The sequence below is a fragment of the Eucyclogobius newberryi genome, unplaced genomic scaffold, assembly GCF_026437365.1.
Source record: "Eucyclogobius newberryi isolate DKJ021-1_F unplaced genomic scaffold, fEucNew1.0.hap1 SCAF_2, whole genome shotgun sequence".
Classification (NCBI taxonomy): domain Eukaryota; kingdom Metazoa; phylum Chordata; class Actinopteri; order Gobiiformes; family Gobiidae; genus Eucyclogobius; species Eucyclogobius newberryi.
This window is the reverse complement of record NW_027315834.1, coordinates 52,379,259-52,405,402: the sequence shown is the minus strand read 5'-3', so window position 1 is coordinate 52,405,402 and position 26,144 is coordinate 52,379,259. Positions and strand designations below refer to the sequence as shown.

Sequence of the window (26,144 nt, the reverse complement as noted above, 5' to 3'; positions counted from 1 at the left end):
ACAGCCCCCTGTGGCCTATGACTGCCCCCTGTGGGCTTATAACTGCCCCCTGTGGCCTATGACTGCCCCCTGTGGCCTATGACTGCCCCCTGTGGCCCTGTGACTGCCCCCTGTGGCCTATGACTGCCCCCTGTGACCCTATGAGTGCCCCCTGTGGCCTTTGAGTGCCCCCTGTGGCCTATGACTGCCCCCTGTGGCCTATGACACTCCCCTGTGGCCATGAGGTCCTAGTCCTGAGGTCCTGAACAGATTGAAGGCGACACAGAAACACAGGCAGAGTTTTAATGATCAGTTTAAACAGAATTCAAATGTGGAACTTTAAAAACACTTCTTCTTGATTATTGTAGATAAACATGATTATAGAGCTCCTCCCACACTCCTCCCACACTCCTCCCACACTCCTCCCACACTCCTCCCACACTCCTCCCACACTCCTCCAGGCGTGTCCTTATACAAGTCCGTTCTATACCACTGTTTGTTAGCTTCAATAAGAGACTCAAAACGTCATGAATGAAATCACAATGTGAATGTTAAACCCAGTTAAACCCAGTTAAACCCAGTTAAACCCAGTTAAACCCAGTTTAACTCAGTTTAACCCAGTTTAACTCAGTTTAACTCAGTTTAACTCAGTTTAACTCAGTTTACCGATACCGAGAAACACGGAAATAAGAGCGCGATGGACATAGACATATATTATATATATAATATATATAATAATATATATATATATAATAATATATATATAATATATATAATATATATCTGTTCTGCGCAGGCTGTAGAATTAACATTAATTTTATTTAGGCGTAGACCCTTTATTCAAAATTGGGACTTGTGAACCATCGGACCAGTGGGCTTGGAGTCCGCGTCCTGCTCAGGTTCTAGCTCCACAGAGTCACACAAACACAACTCATGTTGATTTCTAATCCTGAGGTCGATCTCTGCATGTGAGGGGCGTGGCTAAAGCTAGTGCGTGTGAGGGGCGTGGCTAAAGCTAGTGCGTGTGAGGGGCGTGGCTAAAGCTAGTGCGTGTGAGGGGCGTGGCTAAAGCTAGTGCGTGTGAGGGGCGTGGCTAAAGCTAGTGCGTGTGAGGGGCGTGGCTAAAGCTAGTGCGTGTGAGGGGCGTGGCTAAAGCTAGTGCGTGTGAGGGGCGTGGCTAAAGCTAGTGCGTGTGAGGGGCGTGGCTAAAGCTAGTGCGTGTGAGGGGCGTGGCTAAAGCTAGTGCGTGTGAGGGGCGTGGCTAAAGCTAGTGCGTGTGAGGGGCGTGGCTAAAGCTAGTGTGTGTGAGGGGCGTGGCTAAAGCTAGTGCGTGTGAGGGGCGTGGCTAAAGCTAGTGCGTGTGAGGGGCGTGGCTAAAGCTAGTGTGTGTGAGGGGCGTGGCTAAAGCTAGTGCGTGTGAGGGGCGTGGCTAAAGCTAGTGTGTGTGAGGGGCGTGGCTAAAGCTAGTGTGTGTGAGGGGCGTGGCTAAAGCTAGTGCGTGTGAGGGGCGTGGCTAAAGCTAGTGCGTGTGAGGGGCGTGGCTAAAGCTAGTGCGTGTGAGGGGCGTGGCTAAAGCTAGTGTGTGTGAGGGGCGTGGCTAAAGCTAGTGTGTGTGAGGGGCGTGGCTAAAGCTAGTGTGTGTGAGGGGCGTGGCTAAAGCTAGTGTGTGTGAGGGGCGTGGCTAAAGCTAGTGTGTGTGAGGGGCGTGGCTAAAGCTAGTGTGTGTGAGGGGCGTGGCTAAAGCTAGTGTGTGTGAGGGGCGTGGCTAAAGCTAGTGTGTGTGAGGGGCGTGTCTCATGCTTTGGCTTTGGATCATGTCAGACGATTTATGACCTGGAAAGATCAGATTGTGGCTCTTGACAAAGCGAGTGCGATAAACAGGAAACAGCTGTTGCTAACGTGCTACGCTAGCTTTGTGTTGCTAACGTGCTTTGCTAGCTTTGTGTTGCTAAGGCTCCACATAGTCGTTAGCATCAGAGTTTGAGAAAAATGATTCTTTTGTGTTTCTGATTTTTGTCTCTTGTTTTGGCCTGAGTCTGTGTTCTCTCTCGTCCAATCATCTGGCTGTGCTGTGGAGGCTCCTCCCCCTGAGCTAAAGTCCTCCTGGAGCCCAAGAGCCAGACACTTTGGGAGCCAGAACCTGTCAGGGGCCTTGTGTGTCTCAGTTGTGCCTCCTGTCCTTGTGTGTCTCGTCCTTGTGTCTCAGTTGCGTGTCTCAGTTGTGCGTCTGGTCCTTGTGTGCGTTGGCTGAGCCCTCTTTGTGTGCGATGAGGCCCTTGCTCAGCAGGTCGGGCCCCTCCACAGCGAGCCAGGGCCCCAGCCCCAGGGCCAGAGCGTGAGCGATGCCGAAGCGCGGCTGGTTCCGGGCCCAGAGCGGCTGGAAATGCTCCGTCAGACAAATCCTTCCTCCTGAAAACATCTTTGCAGTTTTACCCTCCAGCTCCGGCAGGATCAGGTCAGGAGCAGTGGTGGGGTAAGTGACAGTGAGCTGCACCTGCCAAGCACAAAACAAACATGAAGTACCACCCCCTGCCGCCTCCGCCTGCTCCGCCCCCAGAAGCTCCGCCCAGAGCTGAAGCCCCGCCCAGAGCACATCAATGTGGACTTGAACATCAGCTTCACAAGAGAAGACCCTAAGGAGAACCGCTTGCTCAGAGGACAAGAGGAGGTGCCCACCAGCTCTGAGGGCAGGAGGTGGGTTAGGGTTGGATACCCGGCTTGGGCTCTAAAGCCGTCCGGTGGGCGGGGCTTACTCACATGATACAACTGAATCTTTTTTATGAATTTAAAAAAGAAAAGGGAATTCTTCTGCTTTTGGGTTGTTGTGTCATAAAGACATAAAGTAGTTTAAATATTCTGGTTTACCCTGAGATAGAGATAGAGATAGATCCATATATAGATAGATATATATAGAGATGTATAGATATAGAGATGTATAGATATAGAGATGTATAGATATAGAATGATGGACAGAAGGAGAAGTGGCTGCACCTCCAGCTGCAGCTCGTACGTCAGCAGCTCGTGGATGAACCAGCAGACTCCGCTCCAGCGAGTCCCGTCTGCATTGGCCTCCAGACGGAACCAGTCTGAGTCTGAGGCTTTGTTCAGCTCCACAGCCTTTATCAGAGCTCCATACTCCTCCTTCAGGCGAGAGGGCCACAGTGCAGGCTCCCGGGGGCCCGCAGGGGTCTTTAGGAGCGGAATCTGAGCCACCACACGACGCGTGGCCTCGTCACACATGACTGCAACAACAACACACAACAACACGTCACACACTTTGTAATAAATATAAACATAGAACTGACCTGAGACTCGCGGTCTGGAGTACTCGCGGTCTGGAGTACTCGCGGTCTGGAGTACTCAACGGTCTAGAGTACTCAACGGTCTAGAGTACTCAACGGTCTGGAGTACTCAACGGTCTAGAGTACTCGCGGTCTGGAGTACTCGCGGTCTGGAGTACTCAACGGTCTAGAGTACTCAACGGTCTAGAGTACTAAAAGGTCTGGAGGTTTTTCACCAGAAACATATGAAAAGCTTTGACATGTTGAAAGAATCATTAAAGTTATGACCTTTATAACTGACATTTGTATTGTAGCACCATCACCTGTCCTGGACCATGAGGCAAAGCACCATCACCTGTCCTGGACCATGAGGCAAAGCACCATCACCTGTCCTGGACCATGAGCGGGACAGACATCAGGCAAATGGAACACATTAGGACTTAAAGTGGAAATGGACACATTTGACCGACTTTGGTCAAAATTGGACTTTTATTAATATAATAATATAATATAATTGTTTCTTTTGAGGTTTAGTTCTACTTTTTCCTCTGGTTGAGTTATTTATCTTAGTTTAATTATTTAAACTGACAAAATAAATGGAAAACATGTCAATATTGTATTTATTGTTTATTGTGCTCCCATTATTGATTGTTGTTGACAGCCAATGACATGCGTTTATGTTGTCACGTGGTTTGACTGAACTGGCCTGTGTTCCCATGGAAACGGTGATCACACAAACCAACGCTGTGCTAACTTTATACAAACCACATTCTGACGTCTCGCCTCGCCATAGATCTGACCAGTCACAGGACAACAATATCTCCATGGAGACAAACAGTGCAGAAGTTACACGCGCAGAAGTTACACGTGTAGAAGTTACACGGTGCAGCTTTAATGAAAAACGGCCCAGGCTGAAGTCTGAAGAAACCAACACCAACCTGAGTCTGGGCTCCTGGTTTAGACCTGGTTTAGACCCGGTTTAGACCCGGTTTAGACCCGGTTTAGACCCGGTTTAGACCCGGTTTAGTCCTGGTTTAGACCTGGTTTAGTCCCGGTTTAGACCCGGTTTAGACCCGGTTTAGTCCCGGTTTAGTCCCGGTTTAGTCCTGGTTTAGACCCGGTTTAGACCCGGTTTAGTCCCGGTTTAGTCCCGGTTTAGTCCTGGTTTAGGCTCGGTCCAGTCCTCAGCGTGTAGACCTGGTCCAGACCCTCTTCTGGTCCTGGTTTAGACCCGGTTTAGACCTGGTTTAGACCCGGTTTAGACCTGGTTTAGACCCGGTTTAGTCCCGGTTTAGTCCCGGTTTAGTCCCGGTTTAGTCCTGGTTTAGGCCTGGTTTAGACCCGGTTTAGTCCCGGTTTAGACCTGGTTTAGGCTCGGTCCAGTCCTCAGCGTGTAGACCTGGTCCAGACCCTCTTCTGGTCCTGGTTTAGACCCGGTTTAGACCCGGTTTAGTCCTGGTTTAGACCTGGTTAGGGTTTTGGTCCTGGATCTACGCCGCTCGTGCCGGCTCTGGAGTTGTGACGTGTACTTCCGGGATGTTCGTGACGTGACAGAGTTACAACAGGAAACGTTCCGTCATAAACCATGTGATCATTCTGGCAAATGTCATATTCATAAATATAAACTCTTAAAATAGTCTTAAACCAGGAAATCAACCTGCACCAGCAAACCCTAAAGAACTCTGACCTCTGACCTAGAACTGTGTGACCACACCCTCTTTCTTCTTCTCTTCTTTCATCTCTCAGTAGTTCTGATCAGGCTCCAGTCAACCGCGAGCCCTATCGGCGACACGCGGTACAACATGATGAATGTTCTAACCAACTATCATAACCATGGGTCTATGATATCACATGTTGTAACCATGGGTCTATGATATCACATGTTGTAACCATGGGTCTATGATATCACATGTTGTAACCATGGGTCTATGATATCACATGTTGTAACCATGGGTCTATGATGTCACATGTTGTAACCATGGGTCTATGATATCACATGTTGTAACCATGGGTCTATGATATCACATGTTGTAACCATGGGTCTTTGATATCACATGTTGTAACCATGGGTCTTTGATATCACATGTTGTAACCATGGGTCTATGATATCACATGTTGTAACCATGGGTCTATGATATCACATGTTGTAACCATGGGTCTATGATATCACATGTTGTAACCATGGGTCTATGATATCACATGTTGTAACCATGGGTCTATGATATCACATGTTGTAACCATGGGTCTTTGATATCACATGTTGTAACCATGGGTCTATGATATCACATGTCGTAACCATGGGTCTATGATATCACATGTCGTAACCATGGGTCTATGATATCACATGTTGTAACCATGGGTCTATGATATCACATGTTGTAACCATGGGTCTATGATATCACATGTTGTAACCATGGGTCTATGATATCACATGTTGTAACCATGGGTCTATGATATCACATGTTGTAACCATGGGTCTTTGATATCACATGTTGTAACCATGGGTCTATGATATCACATGTTGTAACCATGGGTCTATGATATCACATGTTGTAACCATGGGTCTATGATATCACATGTTGTAACCATGGGTCTTTGATATCACATGTTGTAACCATGGGTCTATGATATTACATGTTGTAACCATGGGTCTATGATATCACATGTTGTAACCATGGGTCTTTGATATCACATGTTGTAACCATGGGTCTTTGATATCACATGTTGTAACCATGGGTCTATGATATCACATGTTGTAACCATGGGTCTATGATATCACATGTTGTAACCATGGGTCTTTGATATCACATGTTGTAACCATGGGTCTTTGATATCACATGTTGTAACCATGGGTCTATGATATCACATGTTGTAACCATGGGTCTATGATATCACATGTTGTAACCATGGGTCTTTGATATCACATGTTGTAACCATGGGTCTATGATATCACATGTTGTAACCATGGGTCTATGATATCACATGTCGTAACCATGGGTCTATGATATCACATGTTGTAACCATGGGTCTATGATATCACATGTTGTAACCATGGGTCTATGATATCACATGTTGTAACCATGGGTCTTTGATATCACATGTTGTAACCATGGGTCTATGATATCACATGTTGTAACCATGGGTCTATGATATCACATGTTGTAACCATGGGTCTTTGATATCACATGTTGTAATCATGGGTCTATGATATCACATGTTGTAACCATGGGTCTATGATATCACATGTTGTAACCATGGGTCTATGATATCACATGTTGTAACCATGGGTCTATGATATCACATGTTGTAACCATGGGTCTTTGATATCACATGTTGTAACCATGGGTCTATGATATCACATGTTGTAACCATGGGTCTATGATATCACATGTTGTAACCAGTGACGTGCGGTGAGGTTCAGGGCTAGACCATAGTTACCCCATAGTTACCCTAACCCCATAGTTACTCTAAGGTATTTACCCTAGGGTAACTATGGTTACCCAAAAGAATGCGTGTGCATTAAATTCCTTTCTGCTTTGATCCCATGGAACATAAACGCAGAGGAACAAGTCAGGAATAAAGTCTGGCGGTGATTTAACACTTCTATACCAACAACAACAACAACAACAACAACAACAACAACAACAACAACAACAACGTATGTGTGTGCGTGTGTATCCTTTTTAATCTTAAAAGGGGCGTGGATACTTTATCTTAAAAGGAGGCGTGGATACTTTTTTTATCATAAAAGGGGGCGTGGATCCTTTTTTATATTATAAAGGGTACGTGGACATCTCGTGGATGCATCTCGTTGTAGTTGCGCGCGCAGGCCGGAGGGGGGAGCCACTTCCGCCTTACGTCGTAAACAGTCACCGCCATTTTGTGACTGCGGCGGAGTCTGTCCAGTTTCTGCGGGTTTTGGTGAAATCTTTCGCTGTATTTGGCGAAATTAAAATAGTTATTTTTGGATTTGCGCCGCACGCGCTAGAACCGAACCAAGCGGTGGGAACATGACGTCAGAGCGGCGCGAGGACAAGGGTAAAGCCCGTCACAGCTTTGTTGGCGTGTGTTAGCATGTGTTAGCATGTGCTAGCTCCCGTCTGCAGCATGTATCTGTTATAAACTGATTTATCTCCGTGATTTAGACCCGGCACGTCATGAATCTGGACATGAGGCTTTAAAATGATTTGTGATCAAAATGTAAAGAAAACTGATTTAAAATGAGAAAGTATTTTCTCTGCCTTTGTGTCGGCTCCACTTTGTGCATTTTCATTCATTTATGAAACGCTAAAACACGATGTCATTGTGAGAAAGAAGCTTTGTTTCTGAAGCAAAAGAAAAGGCTTTAAACCAAACGAAAGCACTAATAATGTTCCATCTACTCTGGGCTAATCTAAGACCGTGTCCCGCTTTACACTTCAGGTTCAGATGCTCATGTTTCCTGCTCATAAATCAAACTAAATATTGTTTTGTTGCAGATGGAGAGCTGAATGTTCTGGAAGACATTTTAACTGAAGCTCCGGATCAAGACGATGAACTGTTCACCAACACAGAGACCGAGATCACGGACAAGAAGGGTGCGAAATACTGCATGTATACACCACGAAATACTGCATGTATACACCACGAAATACTGCATGTATACACCACGAAATACTGCATTTATACACCACGAAATACTGCATGTATACACCACGAAATACTGCATGTATACACCACGAAATACTGCATGTATACACCACGAAATACTGCATGTATACACCACGAAATACTGCATGTATACACCACGAAATACTGCATTTATACACCACGAAATACTGCATGTATACACCACGAAATACTGCATGTATACACCACGAAATACTGCATGTATACACCACGAAATACTGCATGTATACACCACGAAATACTGCATGTATACACCACGAAATACTGCATGTATACACCACGAAATACTGCATGTATACACCACGAAATACTGCATGTATACACCACGAAATACTGCATGTATACACCACGAAATACTGCATGTATACACCACGAAATACTGCATGTATACACCACGAAATACTGCATGTATACACCACGAAATACTGCATGTATACACCACGAAATACTGCATGTATACACCACGAAATACTGCATGTATACACCACGAAATACTGCATGTATACACCACGAAATACTGCATGTATACACCACGAAATACTGCATGTATACACCACGAAATACTGCATGTATACACCACGAAATACTGCATGTATACACCACGAAATACTGCATGTATACACCACGAAATACTGCATGTATACACCACGAAATACTGCATGTATACACCACGAAATACTGCATGTATACACCACGAAATACTGCATGTATACACCACGAAATACTGCATGTATACACCACGAAATACTGCATGTATACACCACGAAATACTGCATGTATACACCACGAAATACTGCATTTATACACCACGAAATACTGCGTGTATACACCACGAAATACTGCATGTATACACCACGAAATACTGCATTTATACACCACGAAATACTGCATGTATACACCACGAAATACTGCATGTATACACCACGAAATACTGCATGTATACACCACGAAATACTGCATGTATACACCACGAAATACTGCATGTATACACCACGAAATACTGCATGTATACACCACGAAATACTGCATGTATACACCACGAAATACTGCATGTATACACCACGAAATACTGCATGTATACACCACGAAATAGTGCATTTATACACCACGAAATAGTGTATTTATACACCACGAAATAGTGTATTTATACACCACGAAATAGTGCATTTATACACCACGAAATAGTGCATTTATACACCACGAAATAGTGCATGTATACACCACGAAATACTGCATGTATACACCACGAAATACTGCATTTATACACCACGAAATACTGCATGTATACACCACGAAATACTGCATGTATACACCACGAAATACTGCATGTATACACCACGAAATACTGCATGTATACACCACGAAATACTGCATGTATACACCACGAAATACTGCATGTATACACCACGAAATACTGCATGTATACACCACGAAATACTGCATGTATACACCACGAAATAGTGCATGTATACACCACGAAATACTGCATGTATACACCACGAAATAGTGCATGTATACACCACGAAATACTGCATTTATACACCACGAAATAGTGCATTTATACACCACGAAATAGTGCATTTATACACCACGAAATAGTGCATGTATACACCACGAAATACTGCATGTATACACCACGAAATACTGCATGTATACACCACGAAATACTGCATGTATACACCACGAAATACTGCATTTATACACCACGAAATACTGCATTTATACACCACGAAATACTGCAATTATACACCACGAAATACTGCATGTATACACCACGAAATACTGCATTTATACACAAGAAATACTGCATTTATACACAAGAAATACTGCATTTATACACAAGAAATACTGCATTTATACACAAGAAATACTGCATTTATACACAAGAAATACTGCATGTATACACAAGAAATACTGCATGTATACACCATGAATACTGCATTTATACACCACGAATACTGCATTTATACACCACGAATACTGCATTTATACACCACGAAATACTGCATTTATACACCACGAAATACTGCATTTATACACCACGAAATACTGCATTTATACACCACGAAATACTGCATTTCGAAATACTGCATTTTTACACCCTGAAATACTACACTTATACACCACAAAATACTGCACTTATACACCACGAAATACTGCACTTATACACCACGAAATACTGCATGTACACCACGAAATACTGCATTTTTAGGCTGCAAAATAGACGGGGGGCCCTTAGGCCCTCAAATCTCCGGCGGTCCTTGGGTTTGAATTAGGAGGGGCCCCGGGCCCCTGTAACTAAATTCCTCGAAAAAAATCAAGATTTAACTAGTAATTTGTTCATATTTGGGGCATTTTCATCGCTTAAGTTTGGTTTTGACAGACATGCCACTTCACAGTCTTCTCGCTTCTCATTGGCCGAGTGGTGTCCGTGATCTAATTTCGATGAAAGCGGCATCTGATTGGCCGCTGCGCTCTCGTCACGTTCATGTGTCCTCGGAAATGCTCGCTCTAATTTTGCCCCAAAAGTGATTTCTATGTCGGCGGCGTCAATCTCTCCTCAGTCTATTCAGTCTTTTTAAAGTTGTTTGCAACAAAAGCTGTGTCAATGTGGAATTATCCAAGGGCCCCAAGGGCCCCGCCCTTTGGAGCTGTTAGCATCGGGGCAATGTTTATATGTATATAATGTAAATATGTTAGTAGTTTATTTTGTAGGCTGTGATTTCATATATTCCACAAGATCTCCTAGTGTCAAATGCTGTAAACAGTATTTTTTGTGTAAGAAACATTATTATATTGAATTAAACTGTGCTCTTCATATCAAATAAAAGATAAAAGTACTTTCAATTGTTTTACATGCTAATAACCAGGTTTAAAACAACACATTTATCTTGTTCTTATGACGCCGCGCGCGCTTGTGGGCCCCTGAAATTGCTGGGGGGTCCCTAACTTTTTAGATAGGGGGCCCCCCTGTCCCCTAACTTTGAAAATCTATTTCTCAGCCTGTTTATACACTATTAAATACTGCATTTACACAGTATTAAATACTGCATTTATACTAGTTATAATACAAGAACAACAGAGACAAGAAGGGTATGAAATACTGCATTTGTCTCCAGGTGAACAGCCTCAGGTTTGTAAGGACGAGGCAGATGAGGGAAGTCGGCAAGTCAGATACGTAACTTCGGGATAAGGATTGGCTCTAGGGGCTTGGTCGGGCTGGCTGGGTCGGGTCGTGGAGCAGTCCAGGGAGAACACTGTTCTTCATGGCACCACCTGGAGGCGCCTTTAATTCTACTTCAACAAGGAACGAAATAACGAAACGCTGCAATGTTTCAGGAGTGAAGCGCAAGTCTGACCGCTCTGACCGCTCTGACCCGGTGGACGTAAAGAGGCCTCGCTCAGGACACGCCCCCTCGTCTTCCTCCTCCAGTAAGAGAGCGGCCTGCTCCAAGAAGGTGGGGTCTCCCCGGACTGGACACACCCCCAGCAGCTATCGCCATGACGAATACGACGACCGGAAACTACGGAGCCGCAGGGGGCGGAGCCTAGAACAGGTAACGAGGACTCCTCCCGAGGGAGGTCAAAGGGTTAAAAACAGACTCACACATTTTTTCTACATATATATTACTCACTTTACCACTAAATTATATTTATAGTTTTATTGTAGTTGTATTAATAGTTTCTTTTGTCATAAAGACTTGAAATCTTTGTTTTGCCTCCAGTGTTTACAACGTTTTAAACACTGATTCTTTTTGTAGAAAATGCGTCGTGAAGAGCGGCGGCCAAGCCCCCCCCCTCGCCACAATGAGCACCAATCAGATGAAGAGTATGGCTCTGAGGCGGGAAGTTCTTCGGCCAATGGAGAGGAAGAGGAGGAGAATGAAGATGAAGAGGAGGAGGAGGAGGAGGAGGTGAGCCCTCACAGGAACTAAAACAATAACGTGGTCAAAGTGTTTACGTGCAGCCAATAACCCGGTGACGTCCGGGGGCCAAAGTGGATTTGAGTGATGCACCGATATGAACATATCAGACCAATACTGATGTTACAGTGTTCTCGCTGAGGGGTTTTGGGCAGTGCCCGGCCGGAGCACGGCGGTGCTGCTCCAGGTATTACGATCGCTGCGCGAGCGCAGTAGTACTTTTCGCTCGCGCCGCCTACGGCACTCGACCATGCGAGCGAACGCCATAGTTCGGTGCCAGCGCCTGCACGGTCTGTCTCACCTCCATCCTTCAACCTCAACCCAGCGAGAACACTGTTATTGGAATAGCTTTGGCCAATAACTGGTATTAAGCTGATATATTCTATACGTTTGGTTATTCTACACACTTCCTGTAGTAATTTTCCCATGATCCTCTGCTACTTGAATAATGACTGCATGTAAACATAAGTGTTCTGGATGTTTAAGTGTTCTGGATGTTTAAGTGTTCTGGATGTTTAAGTGTTCTGGATGTTTAAGTGTTCTGGATGTTTAAGTGTTCTGGATGTTTAAGTGTTCTGGATGTGTTCTTCAGGAGGAGGTGATGGAGGAGGAAGAGGAGGAAGAGGAAGGAGAGAAGGAGGAAGACGATGACGATGATGACGACGACTACGACCGAAGAGACACAAACTATGACACGCGAAGTGAAGCCGGAGATTCTCACAGCTCTGTCAGTTTCAGCGAGTCCGAGTCAGGTACGGATCAGACCCATTCTACAGCTGGATCAGACCCATTCTACAGCTGGATCAGACCCATTCTACAGCTGGATCAGACCCATTCTACAGCTGGATCAGACCCATTCTACAGCTGGATCAGACCCATTCTACAGCTGGATCAGACCCATTCTACAGCTGGATCAGACCCATTCTACAGCTGGATCAGACCCATTCTACAGCTGGATCAGACCCATTCTACAGCTGGATCAGACCCATTCTACAGCTGGATCAGACCCATTCTACAGCTGGATCAGACCCATTCTACAGCTGGATCAGACCCATTCTACAGCTGGATCAGACCCATTCTACAGCTGGATCAGACCCATTCTACAGCTGGATCAGACCCATTCTACAGCTGGATCAGACCCATTCTACAGCTGGATCAGACCCATTCTACAGCTGGATCAGACCCATTCTACAGCTGGATCAGACCCATTCTACAGCTGGATCAGACCCATTCTACAGCTGGATCAGACCCATTCTACAGCTGGATCAGACCCATTCTACAGCTGGATCAGACCCATTCTACAGCTGGATCAGACCCATTCTACAGCTGGATCAGACCCATTCTACAGCTGGATCAGACCCATTCTACAGCTGGATCAGACCCATTCTACAGCTGGATCAGACCCATTCTACAGCTGGATCAGACCCATTCTACAGCTGGATCAGACCCATTCTACAGCTGGATCAGACCCATTCTACAGCTGGATCAGACCCATTCTACAGCTGGATCAGACCCATTCTACAGCTGGATCAGACCCATTCTACAGCTGGATCAGACCCATTCTACAGCTGGATCAGACCCATTCTACAGCTGGATCAGACCCATTCTACAGCTGGATCAGACCCATTCTACAGCTGGATCAGACCCATTCTACAGCTGGATCAGACCCATTCTACAGCTGGATCAGACCCATTCTACAGCTGGATCAGACCCATTCTACAGCTGGATCAGACCCATTCTACAGCTGGATCAGACCCATTCTACAGCTGGATCAGACCCATTCTACAGCTGGATCAGACCCATTCTACAGCTGGATCAGACCCATTCTACAGCTGGATCAGACCCATTCTACAGCTGGATCAGACCCATTCTACAGCTGGATCAGACCCATTCTACAGCTGGATCAGACCCATTCTACAGCTGGATCAGACCCATTCTACAGCTGGATCAGACCCATTCTACAGCTGGATCAGACCCATTCTACAGCTGGATCAGACCCATTCTACAGCTGGATCAGACCCATTCTACAGCTGGATCAGACCCATTCTACAGCTGGATCAGACCCATTCTACAGCTGGATCAGACCCATTCTACAGCTGGATCAGACCCATTCTACAGCTGGATCAGACCCATTCTACAGCTGGATCAGACCCATTCTACAGCTGGATCAGACCCATTCTACAGCTGGATCAGACCCATTCTACAGCTGGATCAGACCCATTCTACAGCTGGATCAGACCCATTCTACAGCTGGATCAGACCCATTCTACAGCTGGATCAGACCCATTCTACAGCTGGATCAGACCCATTCTACAGCTGGATCAGACCCATTCTACAGCTGGATCAGACCCATTCTACAGCTGGATCAGACCCATTCTACAGCTGGATCAGACCCATTCTACAGCTGGATCAGACCCATTCTACAGCTGGATCAGACCCATTCTACAGCTGGATCAGACCCATTCTACAGCTGGATCAGACCCATTCTACAGCTGGATCAGACCCATTCTACAGCTGGATCAGACCCATTCTACAGCTGGATCAGACCCATTCTACAGCTGGATCAGACCCATTCTACAGCTGGATCAGACCCATTCTACAGCTGGATCAGACCCATTCTACAGCTGGATCAGACCCATTCTACAGCTGGATCAGACCCATTCTACAGCTGGATCAGACCCATTCTACAGCTGGATCAGACCCATTCTACAGCTGGATCAGACCCATTCTACAGCTGGATCAGACCCATTCTACAGCTGGATCAGACCCATTCTACAGCTGGATCAGACCCATTCTACAGCTGGATCAGACCCATTCTACAGCTGGATCAGACCCATTCTACAGCTGGATCAGACCCATTCTACAGCTGGATCAGACCCATTCTACAGCTGGATCAGACCCATTCTACAGCTGGATCAGACCCATTCTACAGCTGGATCAGACCCATTCTACAGCTGGATCAGACCCATTCTACAGCTGGATCAGACCCATTCTACAGCTGGATCAGACCCATTCTACAGCTGGATCAGACCCATTCTACAGCTGGATCAGACCCATTCTACAGCTGGATCAGACCCATTCTACAGCTGGATCAGACCCATTCTACAGCTGGATCAGACCCATTCTACAGCTGGATCAGACCCATTCTACAGCTGGATCAGACCCATTCTACAGCTGGATCAGACCCATTCTACAGCTGGATCAGACCCATTCTACAGCTGGATCAGACCCATTCTACAGCTGGATCAGACCCATTCTACAGCTGGATCAGACCCATTCTACAGCTGGATCAGACCCATTCTACAGCTGGATCAGACCCATTCTACAGCTGGATCAGACCCATTCTACAGCTGGATCAGACCCATTCTACAGCTGGATCAGACCCATTCTACAGCTGGATCAGACCCATTCTACAGCTGGATCAGACCCATTCTACAGCTGGATCAGACCCATTCTACAGCTGGATCAGACCCATTCTACAGCTGGATCAGACCCATTCTACAGCTGGATCAGACCCATTCTACAGCTGGATCAGACCCATTCTACAGCTGGATCAGACCCATTCTACAGCTGGATCAGACCCATTCTACAGCTGGATCAGACCCATTCTACAGCTGGATCAGACCCATTCTACAGCTGGATCAGACCCATTCTACAGCTGGATCAGACCCATTCTACAGCTGGATCAGACCCAGTCTACAGCTGGATCAGACCCATTCTACAGCTGGATCAGACCCAGTCTACAGCTGGATCAGACCCAGTCTACAGCTGGATCAGACCCAGTCTACAGCTGGATCAGACCCAGTCTACAGCTGGATCAGACCCAGTCTACAGCTGGATCAGACCCAGTCTACAGCTGGATCAGACCCAGTCTACAGCTGGATCAGACCCAGTCTACAGCTGGATCAGACCCAATCTGAGGAGTCTGAATGTGTGTTGTGTTTGCAGGGTCAGAGAAAAGGCGTGACAAGTTGTCGTCTTCAGTTCGAGCCGTTCGAGAGAGTAAGATCAGATCTTAAACAGTCAGTTACACTTTGTGTTGTTTTGGCCCACTACAGCAAGTGTTTCTCCACAGATCCGACCAGTAAACTGCGGTACATTCTGAGAGACGCACGATTCTTCCTCATCAAAAGCAACAACCATGAGAACGTGTCCCTCGCCAAAGCCAAGGTACCACTTAGTCCTGGTTTAGACTCTTTAGTCCTGGTTTAGACTCTTTAGTCCTGGTTTAGACTCGTTAGTCCTGGTCTAGTCCTGGTTTAGACTCTTTAGTCCTGGTTTGGACTCTTTAGTCCTGGTTTAGACTGTGTTTGTCCCTCAGGGGGTGTGGTCGACTCTGCCGGTGAATGAGAAGAAGTTGAACGCTGCGTTTCGTTCGGCTCGAAGTGTCATCCTGGTTTTCTCGGTGAGAGAGAGCGGAATGTTCCAAGGTAAGACCTACATCCTACCTGCTGCGTCCTACCTGCTGCGTCCTACCTGCTGTCTCCTACCTGCTGCCTCCTACCTGCTGTCTCCTACCTGCTGCGTCCTACCTGCTGTCTCCTACCTGCTGCGTCCTACCTGCTTTCTCCTACCTGCTGTCTTCTACCGGCTGGCTCCTACCGGCTGGCTCCTACCGGCTGGCTCCTACCTGCTGCGTCTTACCTGCTGCCTCCTACCTGCTGCCTCCTACCTGCTGCGTCCTACCTGCTGGCTCCTTCCTCCTTTCTTGTTCCTTGGTCTTATTTGATCTAAATCTTGGTCTTGTGTTGTTCCAGGTTTCGCTCGTTTGGCCTCTGAGTCTCAACATGGAGGTTCACCTATTCACTGGGTTCTTCCAGCAGGAATGAACGCCAAGATGTTGGGAGGAGTCTTCAAGATCGACTGGCTCTGCAGGTGAGGCCGGGGTCAGGGGTCGAAGGACGGGGTCAGGTGTCTGGGGACGGGGTCAGGTGTCGGGGTCAGGTGTCGGGGGACGGGGTCAGGTGTCTGGGGACGGGGTCAGGTGTCTGGGTCAGGGGACGGGGTCAGGTGTCTGGGTCAGGGGACGGGGTCAGGTGTCTGGGTCAGGGGACGGGGTCAGGTGTCGGGGTCAGGTGTCGGGGTCAGGTGTCGGAGTCAGGTGTCGGGTTCTGGTAGTTATTACAGGGCCTCTTACCTGTAAGTGACTGATGCAGACACAGATGACACACAATCCAAACAAAAGACACTTGCTCTGCTACATATTCTATACATGTCATGTGGGTGTGGCTTGCTATATTTTATGTGGGCGTGGCATGTTATATATTTTATATTCCATGTGGGCGTGGCCGGACTAATGTCTTGCCCAAGAGGGTACACGAGAGGGTACACGAGATGCTACACGTCCTCCATCACCACCGCCATCACCTCTTCCTCCATCACCACTTCCTCCATCACCACTTCCTCCATCACCACTTCCTCCATCACCACTTCCTCCATCACCACTTCCTCATCACCACCGCCATCACCTTCACCTCCTCCATCACCACCGCCATCACCTCCTCATCACCACCTCCATATCACCTCCATCACCACCTCCATATCACCTCCATCACCACCTCCTCATCACCACGTCCATATCACCACCTTCATCACCTCATCACCCCTTCCATCACCCCTTCCATCACCCCTTCCATCACCCCTTCCATCACCCCCTCCTCACCACCTCCTCCTCATCACCACCTCCATCACCACCTCCATCACCACCTCCATCACCACCTCCATCACCACCTCCATCACCACCTCCATCACCTCCTCCTCATCACCTCCATCACCACCTCCTCATCACCACGTCCATATCACCACCTTCATCACCTCATCACCCCTTCCATCACCCCTTCCATCACCTCCTCCTCACCACCTCCATCACCACCTCCTCCTCATCACCACCTCCATCACCACCTCCATCACCACCTCCATCACCACCTCCATCACCACCTCCATCACCTCCACCTCATCACCTCCTCCATCACCACCGCCATCACCACCGCCATCACCACCTCCATCACCTCATCACCTCCTCCATCACCACCGCCATCACCACCTCCTCCATCACCACCTCCTCCATCACCACCGCCATCACCACCGCCATCACCACCGCCATCACCACCGCCATCACCACCGCCATCACCACCGCCATCACCACCGCCATCACCACCGCCATCACCACCGCCATCACCACCGCCATCACCACCGCCATCACCACCGCCATCACCACCGCCATCACCACCGCCATCACCACCGCCATCACCACCGCCATCACCACCTCCATCACCACCGCCATCACCACCTCCATATCACCTCATCACCCCTTCCATCCCCTTCACCTCCTCCATCACCTCTTCCATCACCTCCTCCATCACCACCTCCATCACCATGTGGTACGCTGGAGTCACAGCCAGGGACAAACAGAGACTACAGCGCCCTCTGATGAGAAGGTGATCAGCCGCAGACTTCCATCTCTGCAGGAGGCCACTCCCCTCAGGCAGGAGGCCACTCCCCTCAGGCAGGAGGCCACTCCCCTCAGGCAGGAGGCCACTCCCCTCAGTTGGACTCATGAACACTTCTTAAGCATCTTCACTCACTGTCACTTCTATTGCACTTAACGTTATATTTTATGATTTACATTTCATGCCGTTTAGTTTTCAGTGTTCAATGTTCATCATCAGGACAAGTTCTCATGTCTGTGAATTTTGTTTATTGACAAATGGCAATGAACCTGGTTCTGGTTCTGGTTCTGGTTGTGACGTTGCAGCTGCTGTTTTAACATGAGCCTGTGTTTCAGGCGAGAGCTGCCGTTCACCAAGACCACGCACCTGCTCAACCCCTGGAACGAACACAAGCCCGTGAAGATCGGACGAGACGGACAGGTCAGCTTTACACCTGTTTCAGCCCGTGTCAGAGGGCCCCTTGTCAGAGGGCCCCTTGTCAGGCCCTGTTTCAGGCCCGTTTCCTTCTCATTGCAGGAGATCCAGCCCGATACCGGGGGACAGCTTTGTGCTCTCTTCCCATTGGACGACAGCGTGGATGTGCACAGCGTAGCTCGCCGGATTCGTCACAAACGTCGTACACCGTCTGAGCCCCGCCCTCGAGGACGCCCACCAATCAGAGAGCCGGGAAGGTTAGCCAATCAGCTGCTCGCGCCACAGCGCCACCTGCTGCGGACTTTGGACTTTTTCCTTAAAGGATACATTTTTCTGTGGATTTCCCAAAATACACCTGGGCTTGCCTAACGAAGCGCCATGCCAGCTCGAGGCTACAGCGGTGTGTGGAGCTGTGCCTGATCCGCGTCACTACAGTTCTGTGGAAACTCAGTGGGGACGGATAGTGCAGGCGCTCGGACGAGCGCGCTCGGACGCGCTCGCTCTTGACTTATGTTCCTGGGTTAAACTGTCAAATATTTGCTCAAAGTCGGTTGTTGAAGTGTTTCAAAGTGATAGAACAGAACGTAGCATTCCTGAAATCACTTTGGCTTTTCTTTTACAGTAAAGCTAAATGTGTTAAACCACCGAGCCTCAGGGTCAGGGGTCAGGGGTCAGGAAGAGCAGCGGGACAAGTGCCGTAATTTGGAATTCTACTATATTGTACAATTTTGATGTGCAAATATATATGTTTATCATATTTGTGAGTGGAACTGGGTTAGGATTAGGTTAAAGTTTAGGAATCATTTATTTAGTTAAGCTTGAGGACCAAATGCCAAACTTTTAAGGAGCTAGAATAGATCTGTACCTGCTGTGCGCTTTAGCTGTAGCATTAGCATGGTGGTTAGCTCAGTGGCTGGTAGCACAGTGCTAGTTAGCTTTTGGTTAGCTCGCTGGCCTTTAGCTCATGGTTAGCTTGTTGGCCTTTAGCTCGTGGTTAGCTTGTTGGCCTTTAGCTTGTGGTTAGCTCGTGCTTAGCTTGTTGGCCTTTAGCTCGTGGTTAGCATGTTGGCCTTTTAGCTCGTGGTTAGCTCGTGGTTAGCTTGTTGGCCTTTAGCTCGTGGTTAGCTTGTTGGCCTTTAGCTCGTGGTTAGCTTGTTGGCCTTTAGCTCGTGGTTAGCTTGTTGGCCTTTAGCTCGTGGTTAGCTTGTTGGCCTTTAGCTCGTGGTTAGCTTGTTGGCCTTTAGCTCGTGGTTAGCTTGTTGGCCTTTAGCTCGTGGTTAGCTTGTTGGCCTTTAGCTCGTGGTTAGCTTGTTGGCCTTTAGCTCGTGGTTAGCTTGTTGGCCTTTAGCTCGTGGTTAGCTCGGTGGCGGTAAAGCAGGACCAGCTGTGCTCATTAAACTTGTGAAGTCTTCTCTTACAGAAACTAAAGGTGAAGTTTGGGCCTTTTAATGGACTTCCCTTTGAGCCCTTTCACAGTAAAAGCTCAGGACTGTCACAGATACACCAGGACATTCACAGTAAAACATCGTGGAATTATTGGCATCAAATGGACTTTTGTGGTCCTGGTTTGGGACTCGGGCAGGACTGGACTGGATCTCAGGGTCAGGTTTGAACTCTTAAGCCCCGCCCCTCGGCTCTCACAGGCCAATCAGGACTGAGTTTGGGTGTGTGGCCGGGGCATCTTCACCTGAGTCTCAGCCAATCAGAGCAGAGCTGCTCACAGCCAATGAAAAGGCAATAATAGACTGAACTGTTTTTATAAAGGCTGTTTCCACCAAGCGGTATGTCACACACCACATTATTATTATGAATATGAATAATATTAGAGCCAGAAGGATGAGCGTGAGTATGTCACACACCACATTATCATCATTATTATTATCATTAGTATTATTGGAGCGTGAGTGTCACATGCACAGGAACAACATCATGTCATGATTCTAGCCTCAGGTCTTATGCTCTGCAGACTAAAGTATTTGAGTGTTTAATGTTCAGTTATCACTCACTACCTTTACATACACTGTGGGGGCCGCACGAGCGCGGGGTGCGGGGGCCGCACGGGCGCGGGGTGCGGGGGCCGCACGGGCGCGGGGTGCGGGGGCCGCAGGCATGGTAGTTGTCCTGTTTTCCTGTTGTGAATGTAAAGGTAGTGAGCGACCTCACAGACCAGGAGGAGCAGGTCAGGTCCTCACAGACCAGGAGGAGCAGGTCAGGTCCTCACAGACCAGGAGGAGCAGGTCCTCACAGACCAGGAGGAGCAGGTCCTCACAGACCAGGAGGAGCAGGTCCTCATAGACCAGGAGGAGCAGGTCCTCACAGACCAGGAGGAGCAAGTCCTCACAGACCAGGAGGAGCAGGTCCTCACAGACCAGGAGGAGCAAGTCCTCACAGACCAGGAGGAGCAGGTCCTCACAGACCAGGAGGAGCAGGTCAGGTCCTCACAGACCAGGAGGAGCAGGTCAGGTCCTCACAGACCAGGAGGAGCAGGTCAGGTCCTCACAGACCAGGAGGAGCAGGTCAGGTCCTCACAGACCAGGAGGAGCAGGTCAGGTCCTCACAGACCAGGAGGAGCAGGTCAGGTCCTCACAGACCAGGAGGAGGAGGGGTTACACAGTGCAGCTTTAAGTGAGGTAAATCTAATCTCTGCTCCATCACTCGAGTTTTGAACTTCAACATGACTTCATCCCTGTGTATTTCTATAGTACTTTACCTGTAGTACTTTACCCATGAGTACTTCTGTAGCACTTTTGTAATAACTATGAAGTACTTTTGCAATATTTGACAGTGCTGTGTTCCAGGCGTCGGCCCGAAGAGTACGACCTCCACGGAAGAAAGAGACCGCGCTCAGACTGTGGCCCGGACTACTCCAGAACAGGTCCAAACCGTGTCTAAACCGGGACTAAACCGGGACTAAACCGGGACTAAACCGGGTCTAAACGGGGTCTAAACGGGGTCTAAACGGGGTCTAAACGGGGTCTAAACCGGGTCTAAACCGGGTCTAAACCGGGTCTAAACCGGGTCTAAACCGGGTCTAAACCGGGTCTAAACCGGGACTAAACCGGGACTAAACCGGGACTAAACCGGGACTAAACCGGGACTAAACCGGGACTAAACCGGGACTAAACCGGGTCTAACCCGGGACTAACCCGGGTCTAACCCGGGACTAAACCGGGACTAAACCGGGACTAAACCGGGACTAAACCGGGACTAAACCGGGACTAAACCAGGACTGCAGCTGAAACTAAAGCTCGAACCGCTCTTGGTCTAATTGGTCAGAACAGTCACATGACTCTTCCGGGTCGCTGAGATCAGCCTCAGGATTAAAAAGAATAATTCAGTCTAAGCTAAAACTGAACTGGGACCGACTGAAGCTGGACTAGACCTGGACTAGACCTGGACTAGACCTGGACTAGACCTGGACTAGACCTGGACTAGACCTGGACTAGACCTGGACTAGACCTGGACTAGACCTGGACTAGACCTGGACTAGACCTGGACTAGACCTGGACTAGACCTGGACTAGACCTGGTCTAGACCTGGTCTAGACCTGATCCTGATGCTGCTTTGGTCTGGAATCTTATCCTTGTGTTGTGTTGTAGGTTTTATCCAGGACCTGAGGAACCAGCCCGTGGACAGGTGAGAGACTAACACCTCTGACCCCTGAGCTCGGCTTTGAGCGGCCCTGACGACCTCGGGGTCGAGCGTTGCTAATTCTGTTTGTGTTTTTCAGGAGGTTTTCTGGAGTTCGTCGTGACGTGTTCATGAACGGGGTGAGTCTGTTCTAGTCGGTCTATACCCGCGTGTTCAGTCATATACCCGCGTGTTCAGTCATATACCCGCGTGTTCAGTCATATACCCGCGTGTGTTCAGTCATATACCCGCGTGTGTTCGGTCATATACCCGCGTGTTCGGTCATATACCCGCGCGTTCGGTCATATACCCGCGCGTTCGGTCATATACCCGCGTGTGTTCAGTCATATACCCGCGTGTTCGGTCATATACCCGCGTGTTCGGTCATATACCCGCGTGTTCGGTCATATACCCGCGTGTTCGGTCATATACCCGCGTGTTCGGTCATATACCCGCGTGTTCGGTCATATACCCGCGTGTTCGGTCATATACCCGCGCGTTCGGTCATATACCCGCGCGTTCGGTCATATACCCGCGCGTTCGGTCATATACCCGCGCGTTCGGTCATATACCCGCGCGTTCGGTCATATACCCGCGCGTTCGGTCATATACCCGCGCGTTCGGTCATATACCCGCGCGTTCGGTCATATACCCGCGCGTTCGGTCATATACCCGCGCGTTCGGTCATATACCCGCGCGTTCGGTCATGTGCCCGCGCGCGTTCGGTCATGTGCCCGCGCGCGTTCGGTCATGTGCCCGCGCGCGTTCGGTCATGTGCCCGCGCGCGTTCGGTCATGTGCCCGCGCGCGTTCGGTCATGTGCCCGCGCGCGTTCGGTCATGTGCCCGCGCGCGTTCGGTCATGTGCCCGCGCGCGTTCGGTCATGTGCCCGCGCGCGTTCGGTCATGTGCCCGCGCGCGTTCGGTCATGTGCCCGCGCGCGTTCGGTCATGTGCCCGCGCGCGTTCGGTCATGTGCCCGCGCGCGTTCGGTCATGTGCCCGCGCGCGTTCGGTCATGTGCCCGCGCGCGTTCGGTCATGTGCCCGCGCGCGTTCGGTCATGTGCCCGCGCGCGTTCGGTCATGTGCCCGCGCGCGTTCGGTCATGTGCCCGCGCGCGTTCGGTCATGTGCCCGCGCGCGTTCGGTCATGTGCCCGCGCGCGTTCGGTCATGTGCCCGCGCGCGTTCGGTCATGTGCCCGCGCGCGTTCGGTCATGTGCCCGCGCGCGTTCGGTCATGTGCCCGCGCGCGTTCGGTCATGTGCCCGCGCGCGTTCGGTCATGTGCCCGCGCGCGTTCGGTCCTGTGCCCGCGCGCGTTCGGTCCTGTGCCCGCGCGCGTTCGGTCCTGTGCCCGCGCGCGTTCGGTCCTGTGCCCGCGCGCGTTCGGTCCTGTGCCCGCGCGCGCTCGGTCCTGTGCCCGCGCGCGCTCGGTCCTGTGCCCGCGCGCGCTCGGTCCTGTGCCCGCGCGCGCTCGGTCCTGTGCCCGCGCGCGCTCGGTCCTGTGCCCGCGCGCGCTCGGTCCTGTGCCCGCGCGCGCTCGGTCCTGTGCCCGCGCGCGCTCGGTCCTGTGCCCGCGCGCTCGGGCGCTCGGTCCTGTGCCCGCGCGCTCGGGCGCTCGGTCCTGTGCCCGCGCGCTCGGGCGCTCGGTCCTGTGCCCGCGCGCTCGGGCGCTCGGTCCTGTGCCCGCGCGCTCGGGCGCTCGGTCCTGTGCCCGCCCGCGCGCTCGGGCGCTCGGTCCTGTGCCCGCCCGCGCGCTCGGGCGCTCGGTCCTGTGCCCGCCCGCGCGCTCGGGCGCTCGGTCCTGTGCCCGCGCGCTCGGGCGCTCGGTCCTGTGCCCGCGCGCTCGGGCGCTCGGTCCTGTGCCCGCGCGCTCGGGCGCTCGGTCCTGTGCCCGCGCGCTCGGGCGCTCGGGCGCTCGGTCCTGTGCCCGCGCGCTCGGGCGCTCGGTCGCTCGGTCCTGTGCCCGCCCGCGCGCTCGGGCGCTCGGTCCTGTGCCCGCCCGCGCGCTCGGGCGCTCGGTCCTGTGCCCGCCCGCGCGCTCGGGCGCTCGGTCCTGTGCCCGCGCGCCCGGGCGCTCGGTCCTGTGCCCGCGCGCCCGGGCGCTCGGTCCTGTGCCCGCGCGCCCGGGCGCTCGGTCCTGTGCCCGCGCGCCCGCGCGCTCGGTCCTGTGCCCGCGCGCCCGCGCGCTCGGTCCTGCGCCCGCGCGCCCGCGCGCTCGGTCCTGCGCCCGCGCGCCCGCGCGCTCGGCCCTGCGCCCGCGCGCTCGGCCCTGCGCCCGCGCGCTCGGCCCTGCGCCCGCGCGCTCGGCCTCATACCCGTGTGCTCCTCAGTCGTATGGCGACTACATGAGGGATTACAGTCACAGTGTTGGACCTCCTGCTCCGTGGCAGACGCTGGTGAGTCTCTGATCGCTTTAGAACATGGTCTTTAGAACATTGTGTGTTCTAAGCTCCCTCTCTCTCTCTCTCTCAGGCGTACCCGGGTGTGGAGCAGCCTCCACCTCACCACGCCCCGTATTACCACCACCACCACCACCACAGCCACGCCCCGCCTCCTCCGCACCAGGCTTACCACCACCCGGCTCTACAACCCCACGATACCCACCGCTTCAGGGACAAGAGCCGAGCCACAGGACACCGCAGCTTCACCGCCAGCCCGGTGAGTCCCGCCTTCAGCAGGAGGGGCTAAGGACCGGGCACCTCCCACACCTCACCGGAGGGCACCTCCCACACCTCACCGGAGGGCACCTCCCACACCTCACCGGAGGGCACCTCCCACACCTCACCGGAGGGCACCTCCCACACCTCACCGGAGGGCACCTCCCACACCTCATATGAATATGATGAGTTATTTTCTTGTTTTTCAGCACGATTACGACATGCGAGTGGACGACTTCCTGCGGAGAACACAAGCTGTGGTCAGCAGCCGGAGAGAGAGAGAACGACAGAGGGAGAGACCTCCACGAGAGTCCAGGAGAGAGAGAGAAAGAGAGAGGAGAGGAGTTGGAGGAGGAGGAGGAGGAGAAAGGGAAAGAGAGAAGGAGAGAGGGAGGTACAGACGCTGAGGAGAGGAGAGAGGGAGGAACAGAGGCTGAAGAGAGGGGAAAAGGAGGAGTCTGTTGACGTGGTCTCTAGAGCGACACATGAACTTAAACACTGGTTGTATTTGTCTAAAGGGTTTTGGGGTTTGAGACTGGTTCAAATCAAATTGCTAAAGTCTAGAGCTGCAGTTTTCTCCATTTCAAACGCATCATTCATAAATATTCTGCTCCAGAAGCTTCATATTTCAAGTTGCTTCATGTAAATGTGTAAAAAGGTTTGTTCTGTCGACTTAAGATCACGTTTAAATCTCCTTCATCTGAAGCTTCAGCTCAGTCGCTCCTGTAGGGGCAGGGTCAGGGTTAGGATCAGGGTCAGGGTTAGGGGGAGGGGCAGGGTTAGGATCAGGGGCAGGGTTAGGGTTAGGGGGAGGGGCAGGGTTAGGATCAGGGGCAGGGTTAGGGTTAGGGGGAGGGGCAGGGTTAGGATCAGGGGCAGGGTTAGGGGGAGGGGCAGGGTTAGGATCAGGGGCAGGGTTAGGGTTAGGGGGAGGGGCAGGGTTAGGATCAGGGGCAGGGTTAGGGGGAGGGGCAGGGTTAGGGGGAGGGGCAGGGTTAGGATCAGGGTTAGGGGGAGGGGCAGGGTTAGGGGGAGGGGCAGGGTTAGGGGGAGGGGCAGGGTTAGGATCAGGGGCAGGGTTAGCGGGAGGGGCAGGGTCAGGATCAGGGGCAGGGTTAGGATCAGGGGCAGGGTTAGGATCAGG

At 50.7% G+C, this 26,144-nt stretch overlaps 2 protein-coding genes across 3 annotated transcripts; one reads left to right on the top strand and one right to left on the bottom strand.

Annotated features, from left to right (window-relative positions):
* Window positions 1-1,647: 1,647 nt before the first annotated feature.
* On the bottom strand, window positions 1,648-4,306 carry ufc1 (ubiquitin-fold modifier conjugating enzyme 1). Of its 2 annotated transcripts, XM_072453405.1 has the most exons (3): window positions 4,199-4,306; window positions 2,971-3,221; window positions 1,649-2,473 (listed from the first exon to the last, which is right to left on the bottom strand). In XM_072453405.1, exons 2-3 carry the CDS (start codon window positions 3,217-3,219, stop codon window positions 2,195-2,197), a joined length of 528 nt encoding a protein of 175 aa, XP_072309506.1. In that variant the 5' UTR covers window positions 3,220-3,221; window positions 4,199-4,306; the 3' UTR covers window positions 1,649-2,194. The 2 variants fall into 2 exon arrangements, with proteins under 2 accessions (XP_072309507.1, XP_072309506.1); XM_072453406.1 differs by lacking the exon at window positions 4,199-4,306 and having other exon boundaries at window positions 1,648-2,473.
* A 2,818-nt stretch (window positions 4,307-7,124) lies between these two features.
* ythdc1 (YTH N6-methyladenosine RNA binding protein C1) lies at window positions 7,125-25,736 on the top strand. Its single transcript, XM_072453399.1, has 17 exons — window positions 7,125-7,298; window positions 7,739-7,837; window positions 11,268-11,485; window positions 11,690-11,842; window positions 12,444-12,603; window positions 15,800-15,853; window positions 15,927-16,021; window positions 16,173-16,281; window positions 16,609-16,726; window positions 18,636-18,720; window positions 18,817-18,971; window positions 21,513-21,589; window positions 22,314-22,350; window positions 22,445-22,484; window positions 24,674-24,739; window positions 24,816-25,001; window positions 25,210-25,736. The coding sequence occupies exons 1-17, from the start codon at window positions 7,271-7,273 to the stop codon at window positions 25,405-25,407; spliced, it is 1,878 nt and encodes a 625-aa protein (XP_072309500.1). The 5' UTR covers window positions 7,125-7,270; the 3' UTR covers window positions 25,408-25,736.
* The last annotated feature ends 408 nt before the right edge of the window (window positions 25,737-26,144 follow it).